At 46.3% G+C, this 23,476-nt stretch overlaps 1 protein-coding gene across 9 annotated transcripts in view; it reads left to right on the top strand.

Annotated features, from left to right (window-relative positions):
• Positions 1-23,476, top strand: part of TSPOAP1 (TSPO associated protein 1) — a 71,010-nt gene that overhangs the window by 34,068 nt on the left and 13,466 nt on the right. For 8 of the 9 annotated variants that reach the window (XM_066979853.1, XM_066979852.1, XM_066979851.1 and 5 more), the window contains 13 exons: positions 2,071-2,254; positions 2,646-2,866; positions 6,620-6,729; positions 8,275-8,384; positions 9,869-10,684; positions 11,210-11,361; positions 12,183-12,773; positions 14,707-15,009; positions 15,325-15,504; positions 18,926-20,053; positions 20,645-20,771; positions 20,924-21,075; positions 21,259-21,427. In XM_066979853.1, the coding sequence (XP_066835954.1) occupies positions 2,071-2,254; positions 2,646-2,866; positions 6,620-6,729; positions 8,275-8,384; positions 9,869-10,684; positions 11,210-11,361; positions 12,183-12,773; positions 14,707-15,009; positions 15,325-15,504; positions 18,926-20,053; positions 20,645-20,771; positions 20,924-21,075; positions 21,259-21,427 (4,243 nt within the window). The remainder of the gene's footprint in view (positions 1-2,070; positions 2,255-2,645; positions 2,867-6,619; positions 6,730-8,274; positions 8,385-9,868; positions 10,685-11,209; positions 11,362-12,182; positions 12,774-14,706; positions 15,010-15,324; positions 15,505-18,925; positions 20,054-20,644; positions 20,772-20,923; positions 21,076-21,258; positions 21,428-23,476) is intronic. The other variant, XM_066979857.1, reaches the window with a different exon arrangement.

Raw genomic sequence — 23,476 nt, 5'->3', positions numbered from 1 at the left:
GGGCTGAGCGGGTAGTGGTTGGGTCTAGCTCAGTGAGGGAAATCGGTTCCTGAAATTAGTGGTCAGTTCTTGAATTGGTGGTCAGCGTGATCCCTCCAAGCTCTGCTCCTGCTCTTGCAGCCTTTTCTGGTAATCCCACTACTCAGTCTCAGGTTGGTGTGTGGCTCATCTTTCTTCCCCTTTTGGGATAAGTGTAGATGCATAGACACAAAAGTCTTCTGTCTCTTCTGTGTCTGGGGCTTGGTTCTTGCTCATTCTCTGCAGCTCTTGACCTTGTCCATGGGCTCCTCTTCCTTATCCCCCAGCTTCCTAGCACTGCCCTGGAAACTTGCTGCTTGCCTAGCCACATGCAAACCTCTGTGAGTAGTCTGCTAAGAGGCATTCATTGCGTTGCAGAGGAATCCTGTACAACATGACCTCAGTGACAGGGAGTTGACTGAGCAAGTAGAGAATTACAGACACTTTTGAAAGTTGCTCGTGGCGTGTAATAATCTCTTTCATTACAGGGGCAGTTACTCCTTGCCACACTTCAGACTTCACCAGGCTTCACTTAAAGACTGAGAATTTCTAGCTACTTGACAGGAAACAAATTATAAAACTGACAAGTTTAAAACAGGTGTTTTATGCTAAAATAAAAATGGGTGTACACTCAGAAATTGGTAAGGAGTGGGATAGAAAGATTTTGCAGTACTCTGAGACCAGAAAGAAAGCTTTATCCAGGTCAAAACTGTTATTTTTAGAGCTTCTTAGGAGACAGAAAGTCTGTTTCTAGAGTATTTCAAAGGCATGATTTAATTTTTGAGTTGGAAGGAGAAAAAGACATTTCAAAAACTTTTAATAGGATGGAAAATTTCGAAGAGCATGCTGCAGTCATCTGTTTTGATGTGCCTTACGTACGCAAAAGGACTAGATGAGTGACTACAAACCCTGGTGTGATCTCAGCCCAAAAAGAAAAACGGGAACAAATGTCACCTCGTGCAAGGCAGAGCCTGTGCCTCAGCCAGATGCAGTGATGCCAAATGAAATATCTTCTGCGTGATCTCAGTTGAAGAATTTGTGATGAGAAATTTGCATCTAGCACCAATACTCTGTGTCTTCTTATTACTTGAAGGGCATGAGCAAGGTCTACACAGGAAAATTGTCTAGGAAGCCAGACTAAGCTGCTACATGGTGGCAAGAGAGAGGAGAGAGAAAGGAGCAGTTGTGTTCTCCTGGGAATATGCCTGCAGCTAGGGAGGGTGTGGGGATGTGTAAGGACAGCCAAGACTTGGCAATATTTTGGAATGGGAAGATACAGAGATGGTAGAAAGAGAACACTACAAAACAGATAAAAATACTTACCTAGCAGTGTAGTCTTAAGCTGAAGGAATGAGTCTTTCCCTTTCCACAGTATTTCCCCAATGCTCCCCTGCATATCATCCCGTTGAGATGTAGCTTTCTTGTACTCAGCATGCATTTTCCTGGAGCAAGTCATCCCTATAGGACCTGGTGGCAAACCACGTGGGCTGCTGGCATCACGCCAACATTCTGCAGTGCAGGCCACGGTGATGGTGCTCTATGCCCTTCCTGGTGTCTGGAAGTCATGCCCAGAACAGTTTGTGGGGAGGCCATGGTAAGGTTGTGGGAGCTTCCTGGAGCTTCTGGGGTGATGGAGGAAATAGAGCACTGGGAGAGCAATTCCTTTTGCAGACATGATATTAATGCCCTAATAAACATGCAAAGCTATCTCAGTCTTTTTCTTTCCAAAACTTACTTATCTTTGACTCATCACATCCTCTCTTGTGCAAGACTTGGATAGGACATTAAAGTTCAAACTCAACATTTCAGGGATAATTCCTAATTGATCTTGTAGTCAGTCTCCCAATAGATAAGGAGTCTCAGGTTTCCGAAGATACTCTAGGTGCAGAGCTTCCAATTGCTATTGACCATTCCTGGGCAGGGCATACAGTTAGGTCCTTGCAGTCTGAGACCCACTCAGTTTCTGGAGTTGTAGCAAAGACAAATGCTGTTTGGAGCCTCAGTGGTGATTTTAATGTAGGTTTGTGCCTCATCTTGTGTCTCTCCTGTCAGGCCCGGGTGAAAGATCTAGAAGACCAGTGCCGCAATCAAACAGAGCAGTTCAGCCTCCTGTCTCAGGAACTCAAACAATTCCGACTTCAAACAGGAAAAATTGACCTTCTCACCTCTACACTGGTGACTTCTGAGCTTCCTCTTGCACTGTGCAGCTCTAGCCCACAGCCCCACTGGGAGAAAGGTAATTGCTGGAGATGCCTGGCCTGTGGTTGTTTTGATAAATGTGTTATTATTTGTGTAAGTGGAAAGGTGTAAAGAAAATAATGCAAATGTTTCTTGGGGATCTCTGTCTTTATCAGCTTCTGGGATCTCTGTCTGTATCAACTTCTGGGATCTCTGTCTGTATCTCTCTTTCTCTCGTAAATAACCAAAGTTCATTTTGTAGTCATGGAGAGAACTTGGCGCTTCTCTGACCAAATGGAGCCTAGGGTGCCCAGTCTGTTGCACGGTTAAATGAATCGCGCTTACTGAGACATGAGCTGCTCTAAAGAGTGTTTGCTCACTGTGATACTCGCTTTTGATCTTGTATTCTGACTGCGGCTAAAAGTAATGGATAGGTTATTTTATTGCAGATTCAACTGCTCCTGCATTGCTCACTCACCAAAGCACAAAGAAGGTTCACAATGAAGAGGCTGATGAGTTGGAGTCGTCACAGCGGGTTCCTGATGCTGCTGTTGGCTCCCCAGTTTCTGCTACTGGTTCTCAGAAACAAGCCAAAAAAGTTGAATCTCAGTCGAGCTCTTCAAAATCAGAATCCATGCAGAACAGTCCAAAATCCTGCCCAACTCCAGAGGTCAGTATGGGAGTCCCCTCTCGGGCCTGTCCTTTCTAGCCAAGGAATGCATTGCAGAGAGCCCTGTATTTCCTGGTGTTGCATTCGTTCCCTCTGGCTGACTGAAGAAAACCGTAGCAAAATGAGAAAACCTGTAGGAAGAATTGAAAAGGTCTTGGATGCCCATGTCTGCAGTGCTCATTTGTACATATTACTGCAGTTTAGGAAGGAATCAACTGACTAGACAGAGCACTGTGGGCTTGGAGAAGGAGGCAAGTGGGGAGGTCATATGGTAAGAATTGTGGGGAAGCTGTGGTTAAGCCTCAGTCATGGTTGCAAGCATAAAGTTTACAGACTGTTACTTTTAGCATGCTGAGGGACTATGCCCGAACTATTTTTGTCCCTGAGCTGTAAATGAGGGACTCGAGTTTCTTTGCTTGTTCTCGTAGGCGTACTAGTTTTATTTGTTTGAATACACCATGATACATAATACACCAAGATGCTGAGTTTGTGCTAACAAAGGGGTGAAGTTAATAGGCTTTGCCTGTTTGTGTCACCAAGAGACCATAGGTGGCGGTTTCTTCTCTTCCCCAGGAGCTCTTATGTAGTATTCCAGGGTTCATTTAAGCAGTCTTTCATACTCACTGCTGTACACTTGATATGACAATTTAGGGTAAGCTAGTGCTGTGAGTGGGGCTGGGTGTAATGGTGTGGGAGGCAGCTCTTGGTCTCTTGGTTCACTGATGTTTACTGAACGGCTAAAACTTTGGAGGCTACATGGAGTGCCACATTATACATGTGGAGGACATTGAAGTCTTGAGCTACAGAGCCCAGGATATTAATGAAGGATGTTGGTGTGCCAAGCAGTGCTCACCACTGTGTAAGGTCTGAGAAGTTGTCATCTTCAGTGATAAAGTGATGGTCACACCTGGAAAGGAACATTTATCTGACTACTATCAGTTCTGTAGTGGGAGAAATTACTATTGTTCGGTGTAATTACTGTTGTTCAATGTCTCCCAAAACATCTTCATAGACAAGCTCAGGAAGTGCGGCCTAGATGAGTGGACAGTGAAGTGGATTTACAGTTGGCTGGATGGAAGAGCTCAGAGGGTTCTGCTCAGTGGTGCAGAGTCTAGTTGGAGGCCTGTAGCTAGCGGTGTCCCCCAGGGGTCAGTACTGGGTCCAGCATTGTTCAACTTGCTCATCAGCGACCTGGACGAAGGAACAGAGCGCACCCTCAGCAAGTTTGCAGATGACACAAAGCTGAGAGGAGTGGCTCATACCCCAGAGGGGTGTGCTGCCATTCAGAGGGACCTCGACAGGCTGGAGGGCTGGGCCAAGAGGAACCTCATGAAGTTCAACGAGGGCAAGTGCAGGTAGGGAGGAATAACCCCAAGCACCATTACAGGCTGGGGGCTGACCTGCTGGAGAGCAGCTCTGCAGAGAGGGACCTGGGAGTCCTGGTGGGCAGCAGGCTGACCGGGAGGCAGCAATGTGCCCTTGTGGCCAAGAAGGCCGAGGGGATGCTGGGCTGCATTCGGAAGAGTGTTGCCAGGAGGTCATGGGAGGTGATCCTGTCCCTCTGCTCAGCCCTGGTGAGGCCACAGATGGAGCATAGTGCCCAGTTCTGGGCTCCCCAGTACCAGAGGGACACAGAACTACCGGAGCGAGTCCAGAGGAGGGTTACAAAGATGATCAGAGGACTGGAGCACCTGTCATACAGGACAGGCTGAGAGAACTGGGCCTGTTTAGCCTGGAAAAGAGGAGACTGAGGGAGACCTCATCAATGTGTATAAATTTCTGAGGGGAGGGTGTCAAGAGGATGGAGCCGGTCTCTTCTCAGTTGTGCCCAGTGACAGGACGAGAGGCAACGGGCACAAACTGAAGCACAGGAGGTTCTGGCTCAATATGAGGGGGCACTTCTTTACTGGGAGGGTGACAGAGCACTGGGACAGGTTGCCCAGAGAGGCTGTGGAGTCTCCTTCTCTGGAGACATTCAAAACCCACCTGGATGCCATCCTGTGCAAGGTGCTCTAGGTGATCCTGCTTGGCAGAGGGGTTGGACTAGATGATCTTCAGAGGTCCCTTTCAACCTTAGCTATTCTGTGATTCTGTAAGAGGAGGCTTGGAAGCCACCCACCATCGCCATGAATACCTGAAGAGATCAGCGTGCAGAGTTTTTGGCTTCAGCAACACATAGGTATGGGGACATTCCAGAGTGTTAGCCAGGCTGTTTAAAATCTACTCCGGTTGTCTACCTTTGGGTGTTACAGGGTGCAGATGTTTGTTGTCTTAGGATATGGTGCAGGATTGCATTACAAGGAGCACACTGCCCTGAAAAGGTGCTCTGAACTGTTCGAAAGATTAACTTCTGCAGTTCATATACTGGAAAAATATCTGCTGTTTGTTCCCAGTGCTTGCAGTGGGCATCAATATACTTAAAGTGAGTCTTAGGGCGGAGAGGGACTCTTTAGTCAGGTAGATAATGATAGGACAAGGGGGAATGGTCTTAAACTAAAAGAGGATAGATTTTGATAAGGCATTAAGAAGAAATTCTTCATGGTAAGAATAGTGAGGCACCAGAACAGGCTGCCCAGAGAAGCTGTGGATCCCATCCCTGGAGGTGTTCAAGGCCAGGTGAGATGGGGCTTTGGGCAACCTGATCTAGTGGGTGGTGTCCCTGCCTGTGGCAGGAGGTTTGGAACTAGGTGATCTTTAAGGTCTCTTCCAGCCCAAGCCATTCTATGATTCTGTGGTTCATCGAAAATACATTTGCCTTGAGGTGTATTTTAAAAAGGCAGGTTGAATTGGCTCGTTGGCATAGTTTCAAATAAACACAAGGTAAGTGCATTTCCTTAGAAAGAATGATTGCATTATCTAAATTATTGCCATTAGATACAAAATTTCAAAAATGTCTATCATAAAAGCTTAACACAAATATCTGGAATATGCTTCTGCCAGTAGCCACCAAATGCATTCAGGGTGCAGAACCGGCTTAGGAAGGTCCTTAAGAAACTCACTGCTAGCAATAGAGAGGCTATATCAGGAAGATGAGAGCTGTATGCTCACTCTGTTACTCTGTCTCTTATATGTTTTCCTTCCGCATAGGCTACTGGCTGTTATCACAGCCAGGTGTTTGGACGAGATAGAGCTTTGGTCTGAACTGATGGGGTCTTTTAATATTCTGAAAATACATAAATGTTAGATTGAAGTGTTTACATGTGCTGCAGGGGAACTGCCTGAATTACAAGAGCTTAGAGATTTAGAGATTTAATGCAACTATAAGGCTCCCTAGGTTCAGATTACCATTTGTATCTCAGACCGGGTCACAGAGATAGGAGGAACTGAATTTACTGCATTGGATATGTACAGTGGAAGGGGCTTCCAGAATTTCAAGTCTAATTTCCTGCTCATAGTGGGACCGCCCACCAACACTGGCTCAGTGAGGCCGTGGCTTTACCTAGCTGAGGCTTCAGCAGTGGGAGATCCCCCAGCTCTGTGGAAACCTCTCCCAAGGTTGCATCACCTGCCTGGGCAAGGAGTTTTTGCTAATGTTCTGGAACCATTGAAACTGCAGCTTGGAGCTGTCATTCTTAGTACTACTTTTTCACCCTAAAAATCATTCTTCTAGACTAATGCTTAGCCCAAACTGGCCAAACTCACCACATACATCTGCTTAGAGGACTTGTTCACTACTGTTGGAACCTTTTGAGCATTCCTTCATTCTGATTTTGACCATATCTAATCCTTCATCTTTAATGTTTTTTTTTTTAGGTGGACACAGCGAGTGAAATGGAAGAACTGGATGTTGACAGCATCTCTCTAATGCCAGAGACAGGTAGCCAAGGCCCTGCAAAGCTCCAGGTCTTCTTGGCTCGATACAGGTAACATGTCATCTCATTAAGGTTAGACAGGTTATCTTACACTTGCCTAATTTACCCTGATCTATGATATGAACCACTGTTAGGCATGGCTGTCAGGTTCAACCATGTACCTGACTCATCTGTTGGACTTTTTTTTGGTGACTTATATTTCCTCCACAAGCAAATCCTGTGCATTCAGCATAACAAAAATGTAGCAAGCTCGTTAGCTATTCAGCAAGCGGCACTGGTTGAAATTTTTCTTTTGAAAATGATTTTGCATGGAAAGTTGAGTTCTGAATTGCCCCATTCCTTGGTCTAATTTTTAGAGAATTGTGTAGCCTTCTCCAAGAAAATCTTATTCCAACAATTAAGAAAACTTCAGCACAGAATTCCTGAATTGAGTTTTGGCTGAAATCTTTATGGTTGTTATTAAAAAGAATGTAATACTGAAGAAGGAGAGAAAAACGCCAGATTTTTCAGTTCATTTTTGCTGTCCATTGAGCTGCTATGGTCAAAGCCAAGTCCCTCCTTACAATTCCAAGAATGTTGGCATATGATTCAGCTTTTAGACTGTGGACTGGAAGGAGGAGAACTGGGATGATTCTACACTTATTAGGAGTAGATCAAATATGACCTGTGTGTTCATGTTCTAGTCTTGTGCCCATAAGGTCTTGCTCAGCTCAGAAAGGATAACATTGCTTCAGCATGCTGGAAACCGTTGTAAAGACTGAAGAGCAGGAATTGGCAGTAGATGCTTACAAGTTTCTTTATGAGGCTTTTTCGTCTACTAGGCTCTCTGATCGGCTTGTGGGTAGGTAGATTAGAACTACCTGGAGCCCAAATACTATCACCAGTGCATTTATTTAACAATTTTATGTGCTTTTGGACTGGCATTTAAAATGTGGAGTTACAGCACTGGGAGTTGGTTCTTGACAACTTGAATCATAAGGACTGGATAACTACAAAGGCTAGAAACCTTTTCTTCATTCATATGTAACATTCTTCTGCACAAATCAGCTCATTCTTAGGGTTTGAAACATGGGAATTTTGAGATTCTTTGCTGTGCTTATCCCCGACAGTTGTATGGCTGGTAAAGTATGCTTTACGTGTTTGAGACACTTTGATTCAGAGTGGTTATGTGCATGAAATGTAGAGAACTGTGTACATAAAAGAGTTAAGAGTGCAGGTGAATCTAAGGATGTCTAATTCAGAAATACAGAATCCTACAGCTTATTTAGTTGATACAATCAGGAGAACAACAGGCACTCAGGTAAATCAAATCTTTTTAAAACACTTTCTTGAGTCACTCTGATCTGTTCCTTCAGATGTCAAAAGACATCTCTTCTGCCACTCAGCAAAGCACTCCTAGCTGCTATTCGAACATGGAGCAATATAACGTTGGTTACATATAAAAGCATAAGCTGGAGTCTTGACCTTTGTCTGTGGAATTTGCTGCTTACAAAAGGTGGATGCAGCTAAAATGTAAGCTGATCTAACAGCACAGCTTGAAGGTGTTGCTATGAAAGTTGCTGTATGAAGTAAGGTTTCATATTGTTACTATTTCAGCTACAATCCATTTGATGGACCTAATGAAAATCCAGAGGCAGAACTTCCACTGACTGCTGGAGAGTATATTTACATCTATGGAGACATGGATGAAGATGGCTTCTTTGAAGGTGTGTTCTAGTGGGAGTGGAATGTGACTGAACTGCTGTGGAGATTTGATCCCATTAAAAAAAAAAAAGTTTAGTGAATCTTAAAAGCTCAAGATAAATGTTTTCTGTCCAAAGCTAGTTTGCTAGTGAGGAGAGCAGGTTCTGTTGGAAAATAGTTTATTTGCATCACGATTAAAGTCTAAAATGTGAAATCCTGGTCTGGTGAATTCAATGGGAGTTTTGCCACTACTTTCCATGGAGAGGACCAAGTTTAACCTATGGGTGCCTTCTGCAGGTGGTCTCTTACCCTCTTTCCAGTGGCTGCCTGCTGAGCCAGGGACCACAGGCAGTTGATGGTCTTGATCACCTCTTGCTCTTTTGGGCATATTAAGATGTAAGCTAAGCAGTTCAAACCACAGTGTTTATCCTGTTTGGTGTTATACAGTGTGTTTCTCTTTTGGCACCTTTGAAACCATGGTCCTCATTGACTAATGGGTGGATGGAATTGAAGCAAAGAATTATGGACTGTAAAATGTAGCGAAGTTTCTTTGTAGAGTTGGCATACGTATGGGGATATAGGGACCTGATTTATTCAGGTGCTTTGCAAGAGCTGAGGCAAATGCATGCCATGTTGCACTGCTTACTCTTTGGCTGTCTCCTTTCTTTCTTTCTTTCTTTCTTTCTTTCTTTCTTTCTTTCTTTCTTTCTTTCTTTCTTTCTTTCTTTCTTTCTTTCTTTCTTTTTTCTTTCTTTCTTTCTTTCTTTCTTTCTTTTCTATTTCCAAGCTTCTCATGTATTTATTTATTTATTGTTTAAAGAATAAAAAGATTATTCTTTACTAATGTTTTTTGCTTTCCCTGCGTTCACTTGATTTGCTGTAGGTAGAATTTGAAAGTAGGTTCAGTCCCTATACGGTGTTCATTTAATACTGATTTGATGGTTCTTGCACTTATGAAGAGTGCTGTGGTATCAGTTATCCCCATGTGTCCTTTCGGGACATCTTTATTACAGAAGCTAGCATAGCAAAGGAGGGAACTAAAAAGAAGGCCAGAGCTGAATACAGAACTGGATAGATGGAATTCCATGGGGAAATGCTGTGAAAACCAAATCTGTTTGGCTGGGAGAAGACATAAAATAGCTTGCATAGTTTGTGAAAAATAGAAAAAGACATTTAAGTTAGTAAAAGAGCTGTGATGGAAGAACAAGAGGATAATGAAGTAGGAAAAACCCGTAAGCTTAACCCTTAATTACACAAAACACTCTCTGGTTAGTTGACTCTGAAGTGTGTAGAGCAGTGAGTTATCTCACTGTGGACATCGGGATGTAACGAGAGCAGCTGTCGGAAATGGAGCAAACTTGCCCAGGGATAACATCCCAGAGCTTTTTTCATTCCTGACTGCAGTGCAGTTGTGACCTAGCATAGACATTGTCACATTGTCTTCACAGATGGGTTGGAAGGTTGAACGGTAGGTGCAGTGGTAACAGGTTTCCTGTTTTTTGTTTAGGGGAGCTGATGGATGGCCGGCGAGGGCTGGTCCCCTCCAATTTTGTTGAGCGAATTTCAGATGATGACCTCATGACGTTTCTGCCTTCGGAGCTGAATGATCTCACCCATAGTTCATACCAGGAGAAAAGTTTTGTCAGTGCAAGCACCAGCAGTGGAGATAAGAGTGATTTCTCCATTGAAGAGAGTAGCATCAGTCCGTTGGTCAGTAGAGCAGAAGGAGACCAGGAGGAAGCTGTTAGTCACACAGCAGTGCCTTACCCAAGAAAACTGACTTTGATCAAGCAGCTTGCCAGAAGCATAGTTGTAGGCTGGGAACCACCACTTTTGCCGACTGGCTGCCCAGACATACAAAGCTACAATATCTATGTGGATGAAGAGCTACGTCAAAATGTGAAGAGTGGCTTTCAGACCAAAGCGGTGATTGAAAAGCTGGATTTAAAGGCGAAGGCTTACCGTGTGTCTGTGCAGAGCGTGACGGAGCAAGGCAGTTCTGATAAACTGCGATGCACTTTCTTTGTGGGGCGAGATTTTTGTTTGGCACCAACTATGCTGAAAGTCAGAAGCGTCACTGCCACGTCAGCAGAAGTCACATGGCTTCCCTGCAACAGCAATTATAACCACGCGGTGTATCTCAATGGGGAGGAATGTGACATAACAAAACCAGGGGTCTACTGGTATGCTTTCCGCAACCTGCAGCCAAGCACTCAGTATGTTGCCAAGCTGGAAGCCCGGCCCTTGAAAACTCCTTGGGAAGAGGTCCCAGAGGGGCAGGAGCAGAACTCAGCTGTGATACACTTCACTACCCCACTAGCAGGTATCAGAGCAGTCATGCCCATTGCCACTGTGCAGGAAGTGCTTGGGGCAGAGAGCTTTGTCAGTACTTTGCTGTGAAACCTTGGAGTAAAGGGAAGCAAGGTTTATTAGGATCTGAGGTGTGAGATGCTGTGCTGTTTTGCCTTAATGTTTTGTTCTTCTTTTATTTTAAGAATTTATTACTTCTGTTTTCATTTGCTCTGAGAAGACATCCCCTTTGCTGATTTGAGCAGCATGCCTCTTGGGACATGGACAATCAGTTTTGCTGTGACCTGCACTTACCTTGCTCTAAGGGTTGCTGCATCTTGGCCTCAGCTACTTTTGCAAAGTTTTGTTTTCTGTGCATTAACGTTTTCACAGAACAAGAGCACCTTATTTGCTCTGGTTTTGTCTTGCACTTCCCAAGACTTGGGGTTCTGCAGTGACAAGGCTGGTGTGAGAGTTTTCTTTTTGATACAAACGGGTTTAATTTAGTGTTTTGCTGTAGTGAGGTAAGCAAGAAAAAAGTCTGTTTGTTTTCTCAAAGGTACGCCTGATGCTCCTCTGGATGTCCAGGTAGAAGCTGGTCCCTCGCCAGGTATCCTAGTTATCAGCTGGTTACCTGTCACTATTGATGCCGAAGGATCTTCCAACGGAGTTCGAGTCACTGGTTACGCTGTGTACGCGGACGGGCAGAAGGTATGGAGCTGATACTGTGCAAGGCTGATGTTTGTGCAGGTGGGTGGCTGGAGGCTGGTGCAGGGCCAATGGGGCAGCCTCAGAGCCTCAAGACATCGAAAGCAGCCACTGACTGTACAAGTCAGGCATGTGATGATGTTAATGTCACTGTGGTGCTCCTGTGACCTGGACAGGACTGAGAGGTACTTTGTGTATTCTTGAGAAGTGGAGAAAAAGGAGGACAAGGCCATGCTCTAAAAAGGGAGGAAACGTGTTTTTGTTTTTGTTTTTTTTCTACTGGGAAGGGACTTTTCTGATTAATACCCCATTAGCATGGTACACCGGGGCCAACTTTGCTGCAGGTTGGTTACTTAGGGCAGATCCAGATTTGTGGGATCCCAAGTGGGGACCCCGTAACTGCAGAATGGTTAAATTGCTTTGTGGTGGCTTCAGTAGGGAGTTTCATCATTCCTCATAAGGGTGCTTAGCTTGTTAATTTGATTCCAGTCTCTTCAGAACATAGTAACAGTTCCTTTCTGTTGACTGTCTTTCACGTATGTTTTTTATCCCAGCATTACAGTGTCTTCCTTTTGCCACGTTTGTGGTGTGTCCACCTGAAACATGGGTGGGGAAGAGGCATAATGGTGCAGCCTCACCATGGTGCTGCCAATAAGCCCCAGGAAAGTTAATAACTCATCTTTGCCAGTGATGTTATACCCAAAAGCTGTGACTTTCTCTTTACTGTTAGGGGACACTTGTTAACTTTGGGTTCAGGAACTACCTTTCTCAGAAAGGCTGAGCTGGGCACAATAAATAACTGCTTCCTGGTTCTTTGCTTGCAGGCAATAGAAGTTACTTCTCCAACAGCTGGGAGCATTCTTGTGGACTTGTCCCAGCTTCAGATGTTCCAGGTGTGCCGGGAAGTTTCTGTGAGAACAATGTCTCTGTATGGAGAGTCAGTAGATTCAGTTCCAGCCCAGATTTCCTCAGTCTTGCTGAGAACATCTCGTCACTCTTCACATTCAGATTCTGCTGTTTCTACTACTTTTACCTCTAGACTGCCCTGCGGAGACCCCAGGGGCTCTCTGTCTGCGCGCAGCCCACCCACACACCAGACAGTGGCACTTCTGCTTCGACAAAAAGTTTCCACTGATATCTCAGATGCCAAATTGACTGATCTTTCTTCCAGCCACGATGGCTCAGCACGATCTCTGCCAGAGAAAGCCTCCTCACCGCTGCACCTCTGCTCTCCCAGTGCTTCCTTGGTGCACACCACAGGCACTTTCCCAGAGGGATCAGGCGATGCACAAGACAAATGCCTGACTGTGCCTCCTCAGCAAGCTGGCAGCACAGTGCTCCCTGGTGAGGGCAAAGAGCCTGGCCCTTTAAAGGAAGCAGAATTGAAAGGCTCAGACGAATGGACAGAGGTGAAGGTAAGCTTAACGTCTCGTGCCCAGTGCCTCGTGTGCTGGGAAGGAGAATGAATGATTTTGGGGAATGGAATGACATGCTGCTGTTTGTCTTTCTCCCGTTGTGACGCACTGTTTTCTTTGGGCCATCGTCCAGTGGTTGGCAAACTAGGAAACAGCATTGGCTGCTGTTGTGTGCCTGCAAGAGCAGAAGAATCTCACTGCTTGATTGCATGTGTGCAACCGGAGCATGAGTAGAGTTAGGAAAGCAAGAACTCCTTGGGACTGGATGGTGAAAAGGATGTTTCTACTGTTTTTGATGTCAGTGTTAGTTAGGCATTGCTGTTGTCTTTGACTTGCAAGAATCTTCTCCAGTTGGGTGGACTTGTGCAAGGCAGAGTAGGCCCCGTAGCAAGAAGGGGCACTGCCCAGTTAGGTAGCAGTGTCATAGAATCACAGAATGACTGGGGTTGGAAGGGACCTCTGAAGATCATCTAGTCCAACCCCTCTGCCAGGCAGGGTTACCTAGAGCACCTTGCACAGGATGGCATCCAGGTGGGCTTTGAATATCTCCAGAGAAGGAGACTCCACAGCCTCTCTGGGCAACCTGTCCCAGTGCTCTGTCACCCTCCCAGTAAAGAAGTGCCCCCTCATACTGAGCCAGAACCTCCTGTGCTTCAGTTTGTGCCCGTTGCCTCTCGTCCTGTCACTGGGCACAACTGAAAAGAGACTGGCTCCATCCTCTTGACACCCTCCCCTCAGATATTTATGTATACACATTGATGAGGTCTCCCCTCAGTCTACTCTTTTCCAGGCTAAACAGACCCAGTTCTCTCAGCCTGTCCTGTGTGACAGGTGCTCCAGTCCTCTGATCATCTTTGTAACCCTCCTCTGGACTCGCTCCGGTAGTTCTGTGTCCCTCTGCTACTGGGATGCCCAGTACAAACTGTCTTTGTGCAGCTGTCAACAAAAAGATGCAGGGCAGGAGGAGTCTAGCTGTCAGATTAAGTATGAAATCCAGACCTGCCTAGCTTTTGCCTAAACTCAGGGGGCATTTAGAAACTAGGTGCTGCAGTGTCTAAATCTCCTTTGGAGTCTGATCCTGTAAATATTTGCTAAGTGTGTCTGGTACATAGGGACAAAACTGTACTTTGTTGAAAAATGCAGTGGAGAGAGGCTGCCTTTTTCAGATAAACGGTTAGCAAAGGAGATGGCTGATGAAGGCCTGCCTGATTTACCCTCCTTGTTCCTGTCTGTGCAGTTGTACTCTTGTCCATATTCTTCACAAAATCCCATTTTCTTCACAGCACTTACCAGCTCCAGGAAGTGCTGGGATAGTGTCCTCACCCCCAGCTCAAGCTAACCCGCAAGCTAGTGCTCAGGATGTTCCTCTGGAACAGCAGAATGGGAAATGGCCTGGTGGTATAGGTTGGGCTCATCTTGTTCTTGCTGCTCTAAAACTATTTGTTGATATGCCTCTGTGGCCTGGATGTGACATATGAGGTGGCTGGACTCGCAAAGGTGCAAAGCACAGTGCTGTAGTGGAAGGGCCCACCTTCGGGTAACTCTGAGGAGGAGTTTGTTCCAGGACAGGCCAGCCTTCCGTGCTACAAAATTGGCTGCCAAAATCTTCATGCACCGATGACACAGAACACATGGTATTTCAGATAGAGCAGTGGGGTTAAGGGTCCCCTTTTGGTTCACAGGTGTTGGATGACATTTCCCCCGGGTTTCTTTTTGCTCCCTGCCAAGAAGGGGCTGGGTGGGGGGTGCAGCAGACTGGTGTCATTCACCTCAGAACTGCTGGCAAAGAGGCCAAGGTTGAACTTCTCAAATTGTCCTTGAGGGGTCCTTTGCAGAAGAGTAGAAATAGAGCATGCACAGGGGGGGCACAGGAAGGTCCTGCAGACGATGCTGTTGTCCTGGTGATGCCTTTTTTTTTTGGTTTGCTTCCCAGATGGAACAATCTGTAACCACAGCGCCTGAGCTAGAGACCCCATCTAGCGGTAGCCTGAAGATACGTATGGAGACCTGCCATACGTGCTCTGTGGAAGAGCCACTAAAAAGTCCCAGTACTGAAAGAGAGAGAGAGACAAAGGAGAAGCACTTGAGCCCAGAGCCTGTGCCCACCCCAGGCCAGGCTGACAGGACAGAGGGCACCTCCCGAGATGCAACCACAGGTGGGAGCAGCTGCCAGGAGTTCCTGAGGTTGTCCCCTGGCAAGGAGGTGATGAAAGAAATGTCCAGAGTGAAAAGAGAGGTTTGTTTTGTACCTTGGTCAAATTTCTGCCTATGGAGGGGGATATAGATTGTATTTAATATCCTTTTTTTTTTCTTTCTTTTACAGTCTTAAGCTGTACCCTTCTTTGCATGCTATAAAATGTCTGTCAGTTTTGTGTGTTTATGCACATGCTTGTGTGTGCATGTGCCAATTGCTGCACCGGGTGCTGTCCAATTTATTTCCTACCACACTTTAACTGCATGTGTATGAGAGAAAAAAAGTAAAATGTTACTTTATTGCTGAAATAGAGAGGGTGCCTGAGAGGACTGAAGTAATTGTTTTGGTTTTCCACAGCAAGAAGAAAAACTGTCTGAAATAGGAAGACGACAGCTCACCCTTTTTGCTGAGCACAACCGTAGTTCAGACCTTTCAGATATTTTGGAAGAAGAGGAAGAAGATGAACTGTCCTCAGAAACTCTGGAAGAAAAGAAATGGGATTCAAGAGAGCCGTGTTACAGGGAGAATGGGGAAAAGGTAACCTGTAGCAGAGTGATGCTTGTGGGGAGCGCCAGTGCAGCCATCCCATGTCATCAGCTCACAGGAGAAGGTGCCGGTCTGGGCCCAGCACTCTCAGTAGTGCTTGACTAAGTTCCTGCATGCTCTGCTTTTACTCCCAGCATTGTCTTTAAGCTGCTAAAATGCAAGTTCTTTGTGAGAGGGGAGGGTGTTTATATGTAATAAATGTGCCCGGGGTTTAATTAGTTGGAAAAACACACGATGTAATGTGAACTTTAGATCCCAGGGTGAAAAATCGATTGTAGTGATCAGGTTCTTAATGTAGATGGAAACAGTGAGCACAAAGGAGTCTGTAAAGTCCGCCCATCTATAGATTCCGTACCAATCCACCATCCATCCCTCCAAAGGGAAAATGGTCATGTAATATTTTGGCCTTAGTCCTGCACACACTCCTGAACATGAATCGTGTCGTGCAGATGATTTTGTTTAAGCCTTGGTGTTCTCTGAATGGAAGGATTGCTTGTGGGAGCAGTGCAACGGCTTTGCAATTCATATGTTACAAGTGAGGAAAATACTGCTTAAGTTGAATTAGGAGCGATAATGTTTATTCATGTTACAAGTTCAACTGGAGTGGAGTGTTACAATGCATCTGCATCAGGAAATGCGCGTAAAACTGCATGACTGGGAAGGGATATATAATCACACAAACTTTGACAGTTGAAATGAATGCACATGAGGGAAGGTATTAAGGCTGGATGACTGAGAAATTAGAAAGGTTTGCAGGAAATGTGATCTGCCTGTATTGCAAGAAACGCCCTGATTTCTTTCATGTGATCAAAGAACAGTTGTAGTTCACTGATGCTGAACTGTGTGGCTCATAGCCTGCAGCACAGATGGGATGGATCTGCTGAGCATTAAATAGACAGCAGCAGAAACTGCAATGAATCTGGAGTAAATGTGCTGCTGCTTTGTCCCCTTTTGAAGGGGGTTCTGCTTTGGCGGGGAGGCTGGACCTGCAGGGCAGTGTGTCAGGAGAGCCTGGTGGCTGGAGACGTGGGCTCCCTGGGAAGAACATGTTGAAAGGCTCTAGATTGTGCTAGGGAAAAAAAAAAGCGATAAAAACAGTTAAACAGTTTCCCTGGAAGGAGAAAAAGGGGAAATGAGAACAGTTAGAAACACCATTACTAGTCACCTTTTCCTGGACATTTTATTAGCCTGAAAGTGTTTTTTTTTTTTTTTTTTTTTTTCCCCTGACAAAGAACTACCAAAAAACCCATGTACACTCTGATGGGTTGAGCAAACTGGTGCTTCTTGACCTGGTAAAGTGATTGTTTTCTGTTCTGGCAATGCAGAGTTGATGGCATGAGTGTGACAAGATGCTGAATGGGTAGGGGGAGCATCGGGGGAAGGAAGATTTAGGGCACAGAGCTCACTACACTGCTTTGTAATGTAGAGGAAGATGATGGCTGAAGTCGGGCCAAGCCTCGGCAGGCCTATTTTCTAGGCTTCTGCATATTTAGTAATGTTCTGGGTTGTTTCAGGTCTCCTCAGCTGACTCCAGATATGTGGGATAAAAGAATGGAGGGGTTCTGATTTTAAAAAGTGTAATCTCATTTATGTTGTTTAACTTTCGTCTTGATTGTTAACTGACTATGAAGTCCCAGACCCTTCTCACGTTACATAATTTCATTATCCTACTTCTTTCAAATATGAAGCAGTGTTTCTTTTCTTCAAGATTTGTGTTGTCTGAGTCCCTGGATTCCTTTTGTCTTGATGTAGAAGCTCACACTTGCATAGCTGCAGCTTCAACTTGCTAGAAACCATTTATTATATTAAAACTCAAAAGCAAAGGCCCCAGTTCTGTAAATGTCTTACTAGACTGTTTTTTGTGGTTGCATTTATAAATTGGCATGTTACTAATTTGTGCTAACAAAGTAGGGCCTTGAGTGCTCGTCCTATGGAGAGTTTTAGGAAGCTGAGCTTGTTTGGTCTGGCAAAGAGGAGGCTAAGGGGAGGTCTAGTAGCTGCTTGCAACTATTTGAAGGATGATTACAAGGAGCAGAGAGCCAAAGTCTTCTTGTGGGTGGCAAATAATAAAGAAACAGGCAAGAGCCGTGAGCTGCAGTTTGGTTCATGTTGGACATTAAGTACAGACTTCTTTCCTAGGAAGGTGATGCAGCCCTGGGATGGATCTCATGGGTCAGAGGTGCAGGAGCTCCGGTCTTTGTTGTTTTCCAGCCTCAGCTAAGCAAAACACTGCTTTAGTGTTTGCAACAGTCCTGCTTGGAAGTAGGAGATAGAACTAGACACCTCTGGAGGTCCCTTCTAACCCCTTCTAAATATGATTCAAGACCAGCTTTTGCTTGGAAAAAGTTACGGAGGTTGAAGTAGTCAATAGGCAGCTTCCAACTGCCTTTTCACCCTATCGTGGTTCAGTTTTTAATTATCTCTGCATGGGCAGGCTCGTGGCTGTAGCTTAAAACATCAGTAGCTACATATGCTTTGTTAACTACTTATAAATGTTTTTAGAATGTCATGATACAAATTATCAGGGAAGTTGGACCAGAGACCTCCAGGCATATCTTCTAAGCTAAATTATGCTATGTTTCCAGGATTCTACCCTTTTATTTTACTATAAATGTGGTAAAAGGCAAAACATAACTTACACAGTCGGTCCAAAACAAGTTTTAAAATTCAGTGTTTTTCCAAAAGTTTTATGTGACCAGGTAGGCTCTTTCCCAGATTGCAGGTGAGATAGAAGTATGCATGAGCCCACTGAGATAAAGGACTTTCCTGTATATTCATGGCAATGCTGCATTAACCTGGATTTACAGGCAATAAACTACTGTAGAGCTGGCCTTTGACAGATGAGAGGAAGGGTTTGGGGAAGGTGCTTTACAGCAGAAACATCTTCAAGTTGTCCTGCTATACAGAGTCACTTCCTTATGTTCCAGTGTGAGGACAGAGAGAGAAGGGAGGACTCTGGGTCCCTGTGTGGGCACAGGCTGTGAGCCTGGTCCCTGTGGAGGGAGGAAGCTGACCGGCTCCAACGTGCAGCGAGCAGCTACGGAGGATCTGTGTTGCTCCTGGCCCGTCATCCCAGGCTGGGAATGCTGGAGCTGCGGGGAGTCCAGCAGGCGGGATGGAGGGCGTTGCAGACAGTTGTCTGTGCAGAGGCAGAGCCTGGGAGGGAGCTCATCCATGCATTGGCCTTTCTCGCTTTCTGCTGCATTGCTAGTTCATCTGATTGTCTTTGCCAGAAGACCCATTGCTATTGTTTGCTTCCTACCCTCGCTTCTCTGCAGACCACAGTCGCTGCTTCATACCGCTGTGCTGGGAGGGAATCCACTGTAACGCTGTCTCTCTTTTTAATGCGTATTTCCTCTCTTTTTTTCCTTTGCTTGTCCTGGCTGTTGCTTTTCTCGGGGGCTGGGTACAGATGGATCTTTGTGATACTGACAGCGATGAGGAGATTCTGGAGAGGATACTAGAGCTCCCACTTCAGAAGAACCACAGCAAGAAATTGTTTAGCATCCCTGAAGTGACCGAGGATGAGGATGAAGATGAGGATGAGAAGGGTATTATGGAGGAAAAGGCAAATGCTCAGGACTCCTTGGAAACGCCTAACTACCATGCAGGAAGGACCGAGAAGCCACTCAGCATCCAGGAGCCATTTTTAAAGGCAGATGGTAGTGATTCTTCCCCAGATCTGTCCACTGAGACCCCACGGGATGAGCGTACTGTTAAGGAGAGCAGAGGGGATGCTGACCATGCGAGCCCTGGCTTTGAGCCTCTGGGCTGGAGTCAGAAAAGGGCAAACTGGAACTGGGGCTACCAGGAGAATGATCCAAAGCCTGGGACTGGGGCAAGCCCCACTCAGAGCAAGAAGAAGGGAAATAATTATAGAGAGAAGATCCGGAGTCGGCCTGAGATGGGTAGGAAGAGACAAAATGATCTCTCAGAGCATTGCAGTCGTCTGCTGGGCAACTGCAGCCAGATGGGAAGTGGATTGTACAGAGCTCCTAGCCTCAGGGAAGAGCTGAACATTGTGAGCAGCGCTGGTGGTAAGGAGGGGTTTGATGTGTACAATCGGGCCAGACAAGGAGCCTCACGAAGAAACCACAGGAAAGCAGTGGTTTCAGGGTTTGGAGAACCTGCTTTGGCGGCAGCACGCTGCTCCAGCCCCAGGAGCCTGGAAATAGACGTTGAATATGACTCTGAAGACGATCAGGATTCAACCTGTGCATCCTCCCCTGAGAGCAGGCTGTGGCCAGAAAGGTCCCAGAGCTGTGTGAGGGATTGGAGTGATTGCTCCAGTCAATCTGAGGTTGTCCACACGGGTGGCAGAAGGGACCTGACCGGACTGGAGATGTTGGAAGAGCAGGACATGGAGTGGGCTGGGTATCCAAACCAGCACCTGCGATTCTTCTGCCAGGAGAAGGAGGCACTGAGGTGTGAGAGCAGCTCTGAGGAGCAGGGCTGGGACCTGGACTGTAAGTCACCTGTCTGGAGAAGGAGGCTCGAACATCCTTGGAAGGGGATACGTAGCACCTCCTTGCACAAAAGGGTTGGGTGACTTTTCCTATTCTGGTTTTGAAGCAGCTTGCAGTGGCATTAGCTTCCCTTCTGCTTCCCTGGCCTGCCTGTATCTTGTTTTGTTCAGTGTTGTCCAGAGAAAGGACCCTCTAGGATCGTCCGGAAGAATATCTGGGAGATTCTGTAGTTCTGTGCTGCTTCGTGCCTTTTCTTGTATTAGCTGCTTCTGCTTTTCCTGCTAAATGACTGAGTGTCACCGATGCAGTATTCCTTTTCGCACTGGGTCTTCCTACCTGCAGCAGGAGGCTGTGGGACTCAAATGAGAACCCCTGGTGAAATAAGCTGATTTGTGAAAGCTTTGTGTAGATGATGACTGTAATGTCATTACCTTCCTTTGAAATGCCCTTTCCTGCGTCCTTGCATCCCCGGTGCCAGGCTGGGCGTCTGCCTGTATTTAGTTCTGTTTTCCACCTCCCATAGTATTTTCAGCTCTAGAGTGTCCCTGAAGAGGAATGTTGCATTTGGATGCACTGCGCTTTGTGGAGTGCATTTAGGCTGAGCGCTGTTCACATGAGTTGGAAGGCAGAGGCTGCTACTAACTCTCTGGTGGTTCCTGTTGCAGGCATCTGGTAATAAAGATCCTAGGGGCCAGGAGCTGTCTGGCTCAGCTGCCTGGCAGGCTCCCAGCAGAAGAGGGAACAGGAGCGTAAGAAGAAGTCAAATGCAGAAACCTTTGCTCTCTAGTCCAGGTGAGTGGGGAAGGAGGGGAGAGTCATGCAGCAGAAGAGAGGGAGGCTGTTGGAAATTGCATGGGGGAGGCTGACAGTATTTTAGCCATGCAGGTCTGTGGCAGGGAAATGGTGCTTACATTATATCTGGTGTGTCGCCTGACTACTTCCAGGTCCTCCAAGGAGTGCTGCGTCAGAAACTGCTGTTAAAGATGATGGCATTAGAATATTTGTGGCCCTCTTTGACTATGATCCTGTTTCTATGTCTCCTAACCCTGATGCAGCAGAAGAGGAGCTCCCGTTTAAGGAGGGGCAGATCCTGAAGGTAGGAGCAGGTCTTAGTGAACATCTACTCTATATGGAGCCACCTCTTGTTCCAGGGACAGCGTAAACTTTGGGAAGCGGAGCTTCCTCGTCTTGGGAGTTTCCTTAGATTCCCTTTCTCTGTTGTCTTTGTGTCTTGGTCCCTGTAATGTAAGCAGTCCTTGGCCTGTCTTTTACCTTGCAGGTGTGTGGAGACAAGGATGCTGATGGCTTTTACAGGGGTGAATGTGCAGGAAGAGAGGGTTACATTCCATGTAACATGGTATCTGAAGTCCAGGTGGAGAATAATGAAATCAAGAGGCAGCTCCTAAAGCAAGGGTTCCTTCCTGCCGACACGCCAATGGAGAGCATAGGTACTGTATCTCCTTTCTGTGTGTGCTGTGCTATTGCCCTCACATGTCCTTGCTGAACTGTAGAAAGCTCAGTTGTGCTGTCAAGTTTTGTGGCCAATGCAGCCCACCAAAATGGCTCATCCCCAGGATCTGAACGCTTGTTTAGTGGCTACAGTAGTGGCAAGCAGGGATGTCTGAGGTCTTGGTTCATACCAGATTCTAGTGCAGCACAGCACTGCCCAGAGTTGCATTTGCAGCTGCTTGAGTTGGTCCAGTGCTTGAAGTGTTGTGCTTTTGAACTCCACACAGAGTTTGGTGAAGCTGATCCTCAGTAGAGGAGGAGGACCAAAAGTTTGAAGAGCAACTGAAATTTGTGAACACAGTTTTCACTTTTGTGCTCTCCCTTGTTCTGTGAGTTTGTAACTGAGCCTGTAGGCCCTTAGGTGACAGAATTGCAATGTGGGAAAGAAGAAAGATGGGCAAAGGCTCGTAGTGAATGGTAGGAAGGGTGTGAGACAGCAAGGCAGTCAAGCAAGAGTGTACAATGGGCAGACCTTGGTCCGTGGGCTGTTTCTCACTCACTCCCTGAAGTACATGGTTCAGTGGTTTATGCACTGCAGAGGCTTTCCTGTTTCTTTCCACTCATGTTCAGAGAGAGGAGAGGAACCTTCCCTGGGATTTGCAGCCATTACTGCTTGGGCTGGGTTAGACTGCAGTTGGAGGGCTATGAGCTGCCCTGAGACTGCTGTCAACAAACTGTGACCCACATGCCTGTCTTTTATCCCTCCGTCTCATCCCGTGCTTGTTTTTGTACTCTGTGCTACCAGTGGCAATTCTTTGACCTTCTCCACTTGTTAAAACGAGAGGAAATTTGTGGTTTGGCCAGCCACCTTTTCCTCACCAGTTCAGCAGGCGGAAACAGCACACGTATGGGGTTTTTGGGTGCTTGGGGTGGCAAAGGACTGAGCTGTTCTCACAGGCAGTCGAGGAAAAATGAAAAAGAAGCAATCAAACTTGTTTCTGTTCCTCTGCATGGAGACCTATTGTCCAGCCCTTGAGACTAAGGGTTTAACAATGCCCAACTGCTAAATGTGGGTCTCTGGAAGGTGAGCCCTCAGGAGCACAGGACTTGGAGGCAGTTGCTTTCACTTTGTGGCTGTGTGTTTTTTGGTAGGTCTGTGTCTGTTGGCCCCTCTCATGTCTACGGGGAGCAGAGATTTTACTAAGGCTTTTTTCACCCCTGGAACATTCATAATGTTTCTTTTGAATTTATTCCCTGGTACTCAGAGAAGATTTGATGCCCGTGGCGGCCTTTGTACCTGTGTGGACGTACAGGGCTCTCTGTCCCCTCCCCTGTTGCGTCCTCCCAGAATAAAAACCTTAATAGCTCTGAGACTGCATGAAACATAGTGGATTTGAAAGTTTCCAGAAGAGTGGGGATAGTGAAAAAGATACGTGGGGGTGTGTACAGAGACGGTAAACCTTGTTCCCTTAGGCAGCTGGGCTGTACGTGCCTGTTTTTGTGCTGCTGTAAACCCGTATTACAGCCTGGTAATTGAGGGAATGCCTCTAAGGGGTTGGTCTGGGTACTCCTTCTGCAGGCTCAGCTGGGGACTCCTCTAGGGATGTATGTGCTGGCTTCTCTAGAAATCCTCACTTTTCTGGAACTTAAAGGGACATGTTCAAGCACTGAAGAGCCATACAGGGGCAGTGGATGTGTTTGAGCGGTTTGTACAATGAGAGGCTGAGGGATTGTGGCTTGTTTAGCTAGGAGAAAAGAAGGCTTGGGGTATGTGAAGAATGACTTCTGGCAGCCCTCTAGCACCTTAAAAGAGGTTAGCGAGCAGGCACAACCGGGCAGTTCATGGTACTGCATGGCTGAAGGAAAAGGGAAAATAATAATCAGTTGAGAGTTATGACCACATAAAAGAAACAGATCTCTCACTATGAGGATAACCAAGCATTGGTACAGGACTCAAGAGGTGGGGGAATCCCTGTCCTGAGAGTTTTTCAAGACCCAGTGAGGCAAAGCCTTGAGCAGCCTGGTCCAAATCCAGTATTGACCCTGTT

The sequence above is a fragment of the Anser cygnoides genome, chromosome 18, assembly GCF_040182565.1.
Source record: "Anser cygnoides isolate HZ-2024a breed goose chromosome 18, Taihu_goose_T2T_genome, whole genome shotgun sequence".
Taxonomy (NCBI): Eukaryota; Metazoa; Chordata; class Aves; order Anseriformes; family Anatidae; genus Anser; species Anser cygnoides.
Note: the sequence above shows the minus strand (reverse complement) of the source record. Positions and strands in the feature narration are given on the sequence as shown.